Source organism: Cebus imitator, unplaced genomic scaffold (assembly GCF_001604975.1).
Source record: "Cebus imitator isolate Cc_AM_T3 unplaced genomic scaffold, Cebus_imitator-1.0 Scaffold87, whole genome shotgun sequence".
Taxonomy (NCBI): Eukaryota; Metazoa; Chordata; class Mammalia; order Primates; family Cebidae; genus Cebus; species Cebus imitator.
The window spans coordinates 7,012,830-7,026,479 of record NW_016107402.1 but is presented as its reverse complement, the minus strand read 5'-3'; the positions used below and the strand labels follow the sequence as shown (position 1 = coordinate 7,026,479).

The 13,650-nt window shown below is 46.6% G+C and overlaps 1 protein-coding gene across 5 annotated transcripts in view; it reads left to right on the top strand.

The window, feature by feature from the left end:
* MECR (mitochondrial trans-2-enoyl-CoA reductase) overlaps positions 1-13,650 on the top strand; it is a 66,240-nt gene that overhangs the window by 11,805 nt on the left and 40,785 nt on the right. For 3 of the 5 annotated variants that reach the window (XR_001827053.2, XM_017534795.2, XM_017534794.2), the window contains exons 2-3: positions 3,767-3,864; positions 4,317-4,448. Coding sequence is in view for 4 of the 5 variants with exons in the window: in XM_017534795.2 (XP_017390284.1) it covers positions 3,767-3,864; positions 4,317-4,448 (230 nt within the window). In the remaining variant the exon portion in view is untranslated. Of the gene's footprint in view, positions 1-3,639; positions 3,865-3,992; positions 4,195-4,316; positions 4,449-13,650 lie in introns of those variants that run through there. The other 2 variants (XM_017534796.2, XM_037740734.1) reach the window with 2 other exon arrangements.

Below are 13,650 nucleotides of genomic sequence, written 5' to 3'. Positions count from 1 at the left end.
AAAAAAAAAAAAAAAGAAAGAAAGAAAAGGGATTTTGAATCTCTCTCTTGTCCTGATCAATTGACAAAAATGAAAAGGCTTCACAAACTAAAAATTAGTAAACCGTGAGATAGTCTTAAATAACATGTTATATAATTCTGTACAATGGGAGCACCGAGCAAGTGATTTTTTTTTTTTTTTTCTGGGCTGCATGAGGGTTGAAAGATATCATAATGGAAGTAAACTTTGAACTGGGCCTTGAAGGATGAGTTGAATTCCTCACTTCATAGAGAAGCTGTGGAAAAGACATTCTGGGCTGTAGGAAAACTGTATGGAAAATGTGCAGAAAAAAATGTCTTTAAACAGCTTGAGCACATGAACTTTGTCGGCTTACAGAAAAACTCTGATTATCTGTGAAAATGCAGGAGAGAAGCACTGTGGATAATATAAAGGACAGCTAGTCAAAAATTCACTTGCTCTGGGCAGGATTTTTCTTTTTTTTTTTCTTTTTTTTTTAGACGGAGTCTTGCTCTTGTCGCCCAGGCTGGAGTGCAATGGCACAATCTCGGTTCACTGCAACCTCTGCCTTCCAGATTCTCCTGCCTCAGCCTCCCAAGTAGCTGCGATTACAGGTGCACACCCAGCTAGTTTTTGTATTTCTGGTAGACGTGAGGTTTCTCCATGTTGGCCAGGCTGGTCTCAAACTCTTGACCTCGTGATCCGCAGGATTTTTCTTTGGAATGCAGACTTAATACACAGGTCGAGAGTGAGACATTACTATCTGGGCTGATGCCTCCTTGCTTAGTCTGGTAGGAAGGCCATGGTGCCCACCTGTTAACAGTCCCTCCATTTCCCCATAGGGCAACTGCAACCGGTCCCAGCCTGTGTTCATTTCACTGCCCTTACCAAGGGCTTGCTACTTTTAGTGGTTGTGAGCAAGTTATTTACCTCTTACAGCTTTTGTTCATCAGCTGTAAAAGCAGAACAATAGTATGGGAGCTATTGTAATAGGAAAGCTGGCAATGTGGCTGACCAGTAAGCACTAAATAAACAGTAGTTATTACTATTACAAGGACTTTCCCTCCCCCAGCTATGTGTAAATACATATATTCTTTAATACTTATTTTTAAAAGCCGTTTCTGTATTCTTTCTGCCCCTGGTCATCAACTCCTTCCTAGTTAACCATTTTCTGTAGAGTTTATGTATTGGTTTTTTGCAGCTGTTTCTCAGTCATGGTAAGACGTGTCCTCCTTTATTTTGGTCATGATCCAGTATGGGGATTCCCAGTTTGGGTCCCCAGATCCTCAGGGGTTCTTGTAGGTGGTTGAGGGAATTTCCAAACTAATTTTAGGATGCCAATGTAGAGCAAAGTTAATGCGTGCACCAATTTTGAAATTATAAGCCCTGCCACTTAGCAGTTATCTTACCCAGTGTAAATTTCATAATCCCTAGGAGCCTCTGTTTCCTACTTGATCGTGTGGGTATATTAATATTTTCCTCATAGAAGTGTTGCATCTTAGATCGTGTATTTAAAGGTCTTAGCACAGGACCTGGTGTATAATAAATACCTGTCTCCATTATTACTTAGTACCAAACATTTCCTTTTTTTTTTTAATGGACTCTTACTCTGTCACCCAGGCTAGAGTGCAGTGGCACAATCTCAGCTCACTGCCACCTCCACCTCCCAAGTTCAAGTGATTCTTCTGCCTCAGCCTCCTGAGTAGCTGGGACTACAGGCACATGCCACCACACCTAGCTAAGTTTTGTATTTTCAGTAAAGATGGGGTTTCACTATGTTGGCCAGGCTAGTCTCGACCTCCTAACCTCATGATCCACCTGCGTCAGCCTCCCAAAATGCTGAGATTACAGGCATGAGCCACCACGCCTGGCTATTACAAAACATTTATTGAAAATCACACTTTTACTGCAAGATAAAGCGTCCGGTATAATTAAAAGATTGGATTTCTGCAGGAAGTAGGTGGAATTACATCAGCTTAGTTTGATGATAGTGTTGCCTAATGCTAAGAACCTCTTGTTGGCAGTTACATGTGTCTTGGGTAAGTAAAAATGAATTATTATTATTATTTATTTTTTTTTTTTGAGACGGAGTTTCGCTCTTATTACCCAGGCTGGAGTGCAATGGCGCGATCTCGGCTCATCGCAACCTCCGTCTCCTGGGTTCAGGCAGTTCTCCTGCCTCAGCCTCCTGAGTAGCTGGGATTACAGGCACGCGCCACCATGCCCAGCTAATTTTTTGTATTTTTAGTAGAGACGGGGTTTCACCATGTTGACCAGGATGGTCTCGATCTCTTGACCTCGTGATCCACCCGCCTCGGCCTCCCAAAGTGCTGGGATTACAGGCTTGAGCCACCGTGCCCGGCCATAAAAATGAATTATTAATAAATGCATTTGGGCAGAGGGTCATGAAATCTTAGGGGTGTGGAGAAAGAAAGAAAGCAGTCTCTGGTGATAAAAAGTCACAGGCCCCATGGGTCTAGTACACTGACCAGCCCTATCTGGTTGGCAGATCTCCTTTTTTTAAAAGTTTTTTGGAAATAACAAAAGTAACAGAAGGGCATTGTCACTTGGCCTCCCACAAAAGCCTTCTTGCAGGTTTTACTCATTAAGCAAAGTTTCGGTGGGATAAATATGGTTGGTGTCCAAGGCCCACCATGAGCAGAGGGGCTTACCACACACTTAACATAAAAGAGGCTCCCAGAGGGGATCAAGTCCAAAACACCACCCCAACTTGTTTTACAAATGGAGAACCAGAGGTCTAGAGCAGAAAAGAAACTTACCCATGGTGACCCAGGCATCTCACGGTGGAGCTTTACACCCTGGACCCTCACCCCTCCACCCAGCGTTGTTTCTGCAAGACAAGAATCCTCCTCCAGAAGGGGCATCACTCAGAGTGAATCACAGCCACCCAGGGAGTTCTTTGTGAACTATGTAGGCCATCTCTCCATTACCCCCACACTCTGCAACTAACAGAAATATCTCCTCTCCCCTATATATGTTAGGACCAAGAATAAAATCAAACAGGTGGAGGACACGTCAGCTAGCCTGGGATTTCCCAGATACTCCGTTGGTAAGAACTACTTGGGGGTGTCCTCATCTGGAGATTCTGGCTCAGTAGATCAGAGATGGACCTGATAATTTATATTCATAAAAACACCAGGTAATTCTTATAACCAAGCAAGTTTGGGGAAACACGGCGTGTGTAGGCCAGCAGAAGTTTCCTGTCCCAGAATGGGCCATGGGGTTGAAAGACCACTGTGAATTTCCACTTTCAATTAATGAGAGTCAACCTGTATCCTGTGTTGATTTTTTTTTTTTTTTTTTGAGATGAAGTCTTGTTTTGTCCCCCACACTGGAGTGCAGTGATGCAAACTCAGCTCACTACAACCTCTGCCTCCCACGTTCAAGTGATTCTCCTGCCTCAGCCTCCCAAGTAGCTGGGATTACTGGTGCCCACCACCATTCCTGGCTAATTTTTGTATTTTAGTAGAGATGGGGTTTCGCCATGTTGGCCAGGCTGGTCTCGAACACCTGACCTCAGATCCACCTGTCTCGGCCTCTCAAAGTGCTGGGATTACAGGCATGAGCCACCATACCCGGCCTCCTGTGTTGATTTCTTATGGCACCTCTCTTTTATAACAGAACCGTTATTCCTGGGCACACGTGGCAGCTCAGAAATCTTGCCTGACCTACTTTGGGGAGATGATTGGAGCGAAACGCCCAATCTAGCCTGGGTGACATGAACATCTCCCTTTGGCTTTGTGCTTAGACTGAAGAACCTGGAGCTAGCTGCTGTGGGAGGATCAGACGTCCTCGTGAAGATGCTGGCGGCCCCTATCAATCCATCTGACATAAATATGATCCAAGGTAACCTTGGTTTCTGTGGCTTATGTTAATTGGCTTTTTTGCTCAGCTGCCACCTCGTTTTCATTCCTCCTCAGGTGTGGGTGTGAAATGCCTGTGATTAGCCGCAGCTGTTCTCCAGATGAGCCGTCTGCAGGCTGTGTCAGCCCTGTCTGGCCTCCCTTTTCTGGAATGTGAGGCTTTTTTGAGACGATGGCAGTGGGGAGTAAAGCAAGCATTGTGAAGTGCCGGCGACATGCTGATCTCATTTTGTGTGTTACCTGATCTTCATAATAACCATGAACACCAAAGAATATTGCCCCCCTATACAGACAAGCAAGCTAAGGCTCAGAGGTTGGTTATGCCGACAGTCCAAAGCAGATCCCAGATCAGGCATAGGATGGCCTGGACTCAAGTCCATGTTCTTTCACTGCCCAGACATCACTGGTTGACCTTTTCATGCTCTTCTCCCTCAGGAAACTACGGCCTCCTTCCTGAACTGCCTGCTGTTGGAGGGAACGAAGGTGTTGCCCAGGTGGTAGCGGTGGGCAGCAGTGTGACCGGGCTGAAGCCAGGAGACTGGGTGATTCCTGCAAATGCTGGTTTGGGTGAGTTTTTCCAGGTGTCAGCCGTCTTTTTGCTCCTCCAAATGCTATTTCACCAACTGTAGACATCCACTTGGCTTAGCGTATCTGAGTAATGCAGGTTTTATTATTATGTCCATATACCTGCCTCCAGCAGGGGTGGAAGCTAAAGGAGAAAAAAATTCTGTTTGCTCTGGAGGTGATGCACATGTGTTCTTATCTCCTCTGGCCCACGTTGATTATAGCTAATTCTCAGAATCCCTAAATCCCTGCTGCGTGGTGCAACAGAGAATACAGTTAGATATCTGGTCCCTGCCCTCCAGGAGACTCATACCTAACCAAAGAAATATTTAAACCTGGACCCAATAATAAAAGGAGTGCTGAAGTTCACAGGAAACAGAAGGCACATCTGGCTTCTCTCTGTGTGCATGTGTATGTGTGTGAGGGAAGCAGTCTTGGGGAAGGATCAGAAAATTCCTCATGGAGAGGGCTTCATTGGACTGGACCTTTGAAGGATGAATTTTGTTTTGTTTTGTGGGGTTTTTTTGTTGTTTTGTTTTGTTTTGTTTGAGACTGAGTCTCACTGTCGCCCAGACTGGAGTGCAGTGGTATGATCTCAGCTCACTCCTCCACCTCCTGCGTTCCAGCAATTCTCATGCCTCAGCCTCCTGAGTAGCTGGGATTACAGACATGAGCTACCACGCCCAGCTAATTTTTATATATTTAATAGAGACAGAGTTTTACCATGTTGGCCAGGCTGATCTCGAACTCCTGACCTCAGCTGATCCGCCCACTTCAGCTTCCCAAAGTGCTGGGATTATAGGCGTGAGCCACCTCACCCAGCCTTGTTTTGTTTTTTTCCAGACAAAGTCTCACTCTGTCGCCCGGGCTGGAGCACAGTGGCAAGATCTCAGCTCAGTGCAACCTCTGCTTCTTGGGTTCAAGCAATTCTCCTGCCTCAGCCTCCCAAGTAGCTGGGATTACAGGCTCACACCACCACACCTGACTAATTTTTGTATTTTTAGTAGAGAAGGGGTTTCATCTTGTTGGCCAGGCTGGTCTCGAACTCCTGACCTCAGGTGACCCACCCACCTTAGCCTCCCAAAGTGCTAGGATTACAGGCGTGAGCCACTGCCCAGCCTGAATTTTGTTTATACATAGAGATGAGCCAAAAGTCATTTCATGTGGAGGATGTAAAATGAGCAAACACACAAAAGTGAGATTGGGAAGTGGTGGAAAATCCATTGAAGCCTCAGCAGAGGGTTTGCATATGGGAGAGGATTGCGTAAGTCAGAAAGAAAGCCAGAAAGGTAGGTTCCATCACTTGAGCCCAGGAGTTCCAGGTTACACCGAGCTATGATCACACCATTACACTCCAGCCCGGGTAACAGAGTGAGACCCTGTCTCTATTTTTTTTTTTAAAAGGTAGCTTGGGTCCACATGGGCTAAGGCTCTGCCCAAGCCAAGCTAATGAGTAGGATTTTCTTTGATATATCGTAAGGAGTCATAGGTGAGTTTTGGTTTTTAGCATTTAACAGTTTTTGAGGCACATCTGTTATACACATAGATCCTCACAGCAGCTACAAGAGGGAAGCAGGGCAGGTATTATCCACCCATCAGACATAAACTGAAGCTTGAGAAGTAAAGCCCTGGCCAAACTCAAACAGCAAGATGAGAGTGCCCACTAGATTCTTTCTCCTGGGTTCCCACTACACATACCAGTGTTAGGATCTTCTGGGTTGTAACTTACATAGTCCCAGTTCAAACTTGCTTTAAAAAAAGAAGTTGGCTAGGCATGGTGTCCCATGCCTATAATCCCAGCACTTTGAGAGGTCAAGGCGGGTGGATCATCTGAGGTCAGGAGTTTGAGACCAGCCTGGCCAACATGGTGAAACCGTCTCTACTAAAAATACAAAAATTAGCCAGGTGTGGTGGCATGCGCCTGTAGTCCCAGCTACTCGGGAGGCTGAGGCAGAAGAATTGCTTGAAGTTAGGAGGCGGAAGTTGCAGTGAGCCGAGATCATGCCACTGCCCTCCAGCCTGGCCAACAGAGCAAGACTCCATCTCAAAAAAAAAAAAAAAAAGAAGAAGAAGATGATGTTAAGGTTGGGCACAGTGGCTCATGCCTGTAATCCCAGCACTTTAAGACCAGGCTGGCCGACATAGTGAAACCCTGTCTGTGCTAAAAATACAAAAATTCGCCAGGCATGGTGGCACACACCTGTAGTCCCTGCTACTCGGGAGGCTGAGGCAGGAGTATCACTTGAACGCAGGAGGATGTTGCAGTGATCATGTACTCCAACCTGGGCAACAGAGTGAGACTCCATCTCAAAAAAAAAAGAGATGAAGTTAATTGATTTGTGGAACTGTTAAGTGTAACAGATTGAAAGCCTCGGGTTCAGTTGATCCAAAAAGTGTCTCTCACCTTGTCCTTAGATGAGATCTCCCCACATATTGATATAATCAAAGCAACAAGTACTTACTGGCCACTCTCTTTGTGCCAGGCACTGCTCTAAGCACTTCATGTATGTTAACTCAATTGTTCCCACAACGTGAGGTGGATACTCCGTCATTCCCATTTTGCAGGTTATACAACAGGAAATGCAAAGGAAAACTGTAAACTGTCAAGCAATTTGTCCAAGGTCACCCAGCCAAAAATGATGGAGTTGGAATTCAGATCCACTCTCATAGATGGCCACCAGCAGCCCGAGGTTCATATCACCCTAAAAACAAGCAAATGAGCACATCCTCCACAGTCATTTCCCCCACAGCCATATCTGTCCCCCCGAAGGGCCCTGAATGGGCCTTGCCCATCTCAGTCCCCTGGGGTGGGGTGGGGCCTTGTGGTTGTGAGCCCCAGAGATTAGGAAGGTGCACTTGTAGAAAGAAAAAGATACCAGGCAGGGAAAAACAGTAACAGGAGTCACTACAAGCTCTTTGCTTTCTGAGCTCCGGGAGGCTGCCGAGAATGGCTCCACCATCCCCTGCACCCACCTAGTGGTGAAAGAGCTCAGCGGTTCGAGGAAATGGAGAGCTGCAAGGATTCACTGGATCCTGATGCCAGTGCTTTGGGGTAGCCCCTGTGCTGAGTGAAGGTCCTGTCAGGATGGCCAGATAGCTCCTGCCCTCAGAGTGCTCTTGGCTGGCAGTGGGAGGCCCAGGAATGGAAAAACAACACTTAATACAATACAGTAGTACAAGTGCTATAATCACAGGATTGACACAAAGACAAGAGTCCTCTATCTTGGAAAGCCTTAAGAAAAGCTACCCAGAGAAGTGATGCTCGAACTCAGTCTGGAAGACCTGCTGGAGTGCAGCCAGTGGGGCTTCCCAGGCAGGGAGCAGAGCATGTGTGAATGGAAGTGATGAGAGAAGGCACAGCACTGGTAGAGAACTACAGGTAGCTCAGGGTGGCTGGCTCCTGGGTGGGAGTGGGAGAGAAGGGAGATGGAGCTGGAAAGGTAGGCTGGGCTGGGTCACGGTGGGCCTGCATCCACTGTGCAAGGGGTACCAACGGAGAGTTAAGAGGAATGATTTGCCAGGATTTGCACAATACAGAGAATGGTCTGGAAACCATTGGTCTGGAAAGGCGGAGGGTGGAGGCAGAAAGCCAGTGAGGAGGTGGGCAAACAACTCAGGCTTCAGATAATGAAGGATCTGAACAAGACAGTGCCATAGGGCTGGAGAAGAGAGCGTGGAGTCAAGCTAATGTAACAGGACTTGGCAATACTTACAGTTTGGAGCAGAGAAAAATAAACGGCATCTGCCAGGTATGTGGGTAATTATAGGTGTGCTGGTGTACGGGTAATTATACATGTGGCAGGGGGGTGGGTGCCCAGAACAGGGACCCCTCCCTGGAGAAAAGGTGATTCTTTTTTTTTTTTCTTTTGAGACAGAGTCTTGCTCTGTTGCCCAGGTTGGCGCAATCTTGGCTCACTGCAACCTCTGCCTCCCAGGTTCAAGCAGTTCTCCTGCCTTACCCGCCTGAGTAGCTGGGATTACAGGCAGCCACCACCACACCCAGTAATTTTTGTGTTTTTAGTAGAGATGGGGTTTCATCATGTTGGCTAGGCTGGTCTCATACTTCTGACCTCAGGTGATCTGCTCACCTTGGCCTTCCAAAGTGCTGAGATTACAGGCATGAGCCACCACACCCAGCCAAAAGGTGAGTCTTTTAACAAGGTGCCAGCCAGAGAGGATGAGGATTTAATAATTGTGAGGACTGCAATTAACTCAGTGTATTCAGTAAACATTTTGTGAGCACCTGCAGCATGCTGGACTCGAAGACGCAGCAGTGAACAAACATGGTCTTTCTTCTCGTGATGACTGCCATTTAGTAAGAGTGGCAACTGTTAAACACAGAAGTTCTCAGCTGGCCACAGCTTGGTCATTTTTCATGGTTCTGAGCTGCCCAGATGTTGCTAAACCCACAGCCAGCCTTCTCCCACGTGCAGCCAATCCCAGGGGAGACTAGACCAGATGGTGTGGATCGATCTTTGCCAACTGACTTTCTCCTTGGGAAATATGCAAAACCTTCCCAAGGAAGCACAGAGCAGTAGAAAGAGCACTGGCTTTGGAATCAGGGGCAGGTTCTCTTTCCAGCACTCTATGGCCTGATGTAAGTCACAGCTACCTTGAGCCTCAGTTTTTTCATCTCGAAAATGGGACTAATAGTCACTGCCTAGTGTGTCTCAACAGACTCTTATGCAACTCAACTGAGAGAATATATGTAGTGATCTTTGCAAATGCCAAATTTCTATATGCATTAGATCAGGAGTTGGCAAAGTTTTAACTTAAAGGGCCAAATAGTAAATATTTTAGGCTTTGTAGGCTATACCATCTTTGTGGCTACCCAACTCTACTATTGTAAACAACCATACACAATATATGAACAAGTGAGGGAGCACGGCTGTGTTGCAGTAAAACTTTATTACAGGACCGGGTGCAATGGCTCATGCCTGTAATCCCAGCATGGGAGGCCAAGGCAGGCAGATTGCTTGAGTCCAAGAGTTCAAGAACAGCCTGGGCAGCTTGGTGAAAGTATATCTCTACAAAAAATTATCTAGGCGTGGTGACACACACCTGTAGTCCCAGCCACTGGAGAGGTTGACATGGAAGGATAGCTTGAGGCCAGGAAGCAGAGGTTGCAGTCAGCTGAGATGGAGTCAGCGCACCCACACTCCAACCTGGGCAACAGAGGAAGATTCTTGTCTCAAAACAGAAAAACACTATTTACAAAAACAAGTGGTGAGCCAGATTTGGCCCCCAGGCCATAGTTTGCTGACCCCCAAGTTAGATAATGGAGATGGTTAAGGGTCAGTTGCATGTGAGTGAGGACTTGGGAATCCTCAGAGCTAAGGTCTGGGAATTAGTATCATTAAAGAAAAACGATGTGTGTTACACACCCACTGTGCACAGGACGTTGTGATAGTCTGTACAAATGTCATTTAGTTTAATCTTCACTTTATGATATAACGATGTGTGTTACACACCCACCGTGCACAGGACGTCGTGATAGTCTCTGTACAAATGTCATTTAGTTTAATCTTCACACTATGATATAATGATGTGTGTTACACACCCACCGTGCACAGGACATCATGATAGTCTGTACAAATGTCATTTAGTTTAATCTTCACTTTATGATATAACGATGTGTGTTACACATCCACTGTGCACAGGACATCATGATAGTCTGTACAAATGTCATTTAGTTTAATCTTCACACTATGATATAATGNTGTGTTACACACCCACTGTGCACAGGACATCATGATAGTCTGTACAAATGTCATTTAGTTTAATCTTCACACTATGATATAATGATGTGTGTTACCCACTGTGCACAGGACGTCGTGATAGTCTCTGTACAAATGTCATTTAGTTTAATCTTCACACTATGATATAACGATGTGTGTTACACACCCACTGTGCACAGGACGTTGTGATAGTCTGTACAACTGTCATTTAGTGTAATCGTTACACTATGATATAAGTGTTATTCTCTGCATCTCACAGATTAGGAAAATGGAAATTCAAAAAAAGTGAGGTGATCATTCAGAGTCACCCAACAGTGAGTGGCAGAGCCGGGGTTTTTAAGCAGGTCTCTCCAACTTCAAGCCTAAGAGTTCTACTTGAAACCTGAAAGCCCTAGTCTCTGACCATGGGTGCTGCCCCCCTCCCACCCAGAGTCTCTTGAGAAAAGGATTAGGGACTCCTAAGCCCCAGAAATCCATATGAAGGGCTGGATTTCCATTGTTGTGCCATATGGGGAATTAGAAAAGACCCTGGATATCATACATGGAAAGCCCTGCACTAAGCATTTGGTGTGGGGTAGAGTGCAGTAAATGTTAGCTGAGATGAATGAGAACAATGATTTGAACACCAGTCTGGGGGAAGCCCACGGGATGCTGGGGCACTTCTGGATTCCAGAGGGATCCTTCGCCTTTTCAGTCTTATTTTCTCAGCCATAGACCTACTCTAGGATTGACACAGCCTTTAATAAAAAGTGTTCCTGCCTCCCATCTCCAGTTCCTGGTCCCTAAAGCTCACATTGACATCCCCATTTCCTGTAGCACAATTAGTGATTACCCATGCTGCCCCCTGCTTCCCACAACTGACCTGCATAGGACCAGGACACCATGAGAATTCCAGCAACTGGATAGTGAGCAGGCACACCTGAGAGCTTTGGAAGCATAGGCCAACGGCCCCGACCTGCCACAGTGACCAGACACTGAGCAACAAGGCTCCAGGTAATTTCCCTAAGATGATATAGTGAGGACACAGTGGAACCAAGGCTGGAGTCTCTCTGCCTGACTCCAAGGCCTACCCTCTTCACCTCTTCTTCATACAAGGCCCTGCCTGCGTGAGTGCAGATCCTTCACCCAGTCCTCACCAAATCCTGTTGATTCTATCTTTAAAACATAACTCGAATCCATCTTCTCTTCCTTGCCCCCACTGCCAAAACCCCTGTCCAGGCAGCCATCACCTCATACTCAACCCCCGCAAAGACCTCCCACTTTCATGCTTCCCCTCCCCACCCCACAGTCTTCACCCAGCAATAAAGTGATCTTAAAGCAGACATCAGATCATCTCAGCCTCCTCTTAAAGCTTGTTAGGGGCTTCTCACTCACTCATTCACTAAAACAAGATCAGCCCTCCATACCACGGCGCAGAGGTCATGTTTTTGTACTGCAGGTTGTGACCCATTCGAGAAATCAATCTAGTCAGTTGCAAATAGCACTTTTTTTTTTTTTTGAGACGGAATCTCACTCTTGTTGCCCAGCCTGGTGTGCAATGGTGTGGTCTCTGCTCACTGCAACCTCCCCCTCCCGGGTTCAAGCGATTCTCCTGCCTCAGACTCCCAAGTAGCTGGGATTACAGGCATACACCAACACACCCGGCTAATTTATTTATTTATTTTTTTATTTTTATTTTTGAGACAGAGTCTTGCTCTGTCACCCAGGCTGGAGCACAATGGCATGGTCTTGGCTCACTGCAACCTCCACCTCCCGGATCCAAGTGATTCTCCTGACTTAGCCTCCTGAGAAGCTGGGACTACAGGAACATGCCGCCACGCCCAGCTAATTTTTGTGTTTTTAGTAGAGACAGGGTTTCACTATGTTGGCCAGGCTAGTCTTGAACTCCTGACCTCGTGATCCGTCCACCTCAGTCTCCCAAAGTGCTGGGATTACAGGCACGAGCCACCACACCCAGCCACCTGGCTAATTTTTGTATTTTTAGTAGAGATAGGGGTTTCTCTTTGTTGGTCAGGCTGGTCTGGAACTCCTGACCTCAGGTGATCTGCCCACCTCAGCCTCCCAAAGCGCTGGGATTATGTGCATGAGCCACTGCTCCTGGCCAGCACTTTTTAAAATGAAAGTTGAGCACAAAAGAATAAAAAGTAGCAGAGTACCTCACACATAGTAAGGGTAAGTATTCTGTGAAACACGGGCTTGTGTTACATACATATTCATGTATGTCTATGTATGAATTCACAGCGGAACCCATGGTGACTGTGGGTCAGGATTCTGAAAGTCTTAACATCGCCTGCCCAGCCTCTGCCGCATCAGCCAGGCCAGCCATGTCTCAGGCTGCTCTTCCCGTCACTCTCTGCCCTGCCGTGCAGTCATCCCGTCCCAGTCCTGTGTCTGTCCTGCTGCAACGTCTGCATTAGCTGCATCCCCTGCCTACGGTGTTCTTTGTGTGCTCTGAGTGGGTAGCACCTCGATCTCTTGATCTGGTGATCCACTTGCCTCGGCCTCCCAAACTGCTGGGATTACAGGCATGAGCCACCTTGCCCGGCCTTTTTTACTTTTCTTTTCTCTTTTGTTTTTTGAGACAGAGTCTTGCTCTATCACCCATGCTGGAGTGCAGTGGTGCAATCTTGACTCGCTGCAACCTCCACCTCCCAGGTTCAAGTGATTCTCCAGCCTCAGCCTCCCGAGTAGCTGGGATTACAGGCACGTGCCACCACGTCCAGCTAATTTTTGTATTTTTAGGAAAGACAGGGTTTCACTGTGTTAGCCAGGATGGTCTCGCTCTCCTGACCTTATGATTCACCTGCCTTGGCCTCCCAAAGTGCTGGGATTACAGGCGTGAGCTACCACACCCAGCCGACTTCTACTTTTTTGCTTTGTTCCCTAAAACCACCTGAGTCAACCTGCCCTGGTTGAGAAGAATGAAGACTGTATAGGGAAGGGGGGTTTTCTGAGCTTCTCCTGCCCCAGTGGTAATGTTACTAGTATCTTACCCTTAGATTGCAGTAGTTTGAGGTCATTAACTACCTGCACTGTGCCATTAGCTATATCTATTGGTAAGTCAGAGAAGCAACCTCTCTGAATCACCCATACAATGGCATTTGGAATTTTTTGTTTTGGTTTGTTTTCTGTTTTTTGAGTTTTTTTGAGGCAGGGTCTTGCTGTGTCACCCAGGCTGGAGTGCAGTCACACAATCATAGCTCACTGTGCCTTCGAATTACTGGGCTCAAGCAATCCTCCTACCTCAGCCTCATGAAAAGCCAGGACTACAGGGGAATCCATTATGCCCAGCTAATTTTTTCTTTTTAATTTTTTGTGGAGACAAGGTCTCACTGTGTTGCCCAGGCTGGTCCTGAGCTCCTGGCCTCAAGTGGTCCTCCCACAGTGCTGATCTGATAGGCGTGAGCCACCACACCCCATTTTTACTACATGTAAATTTTTTTTTTTTTTTTTTTTTTTTTTTTTTT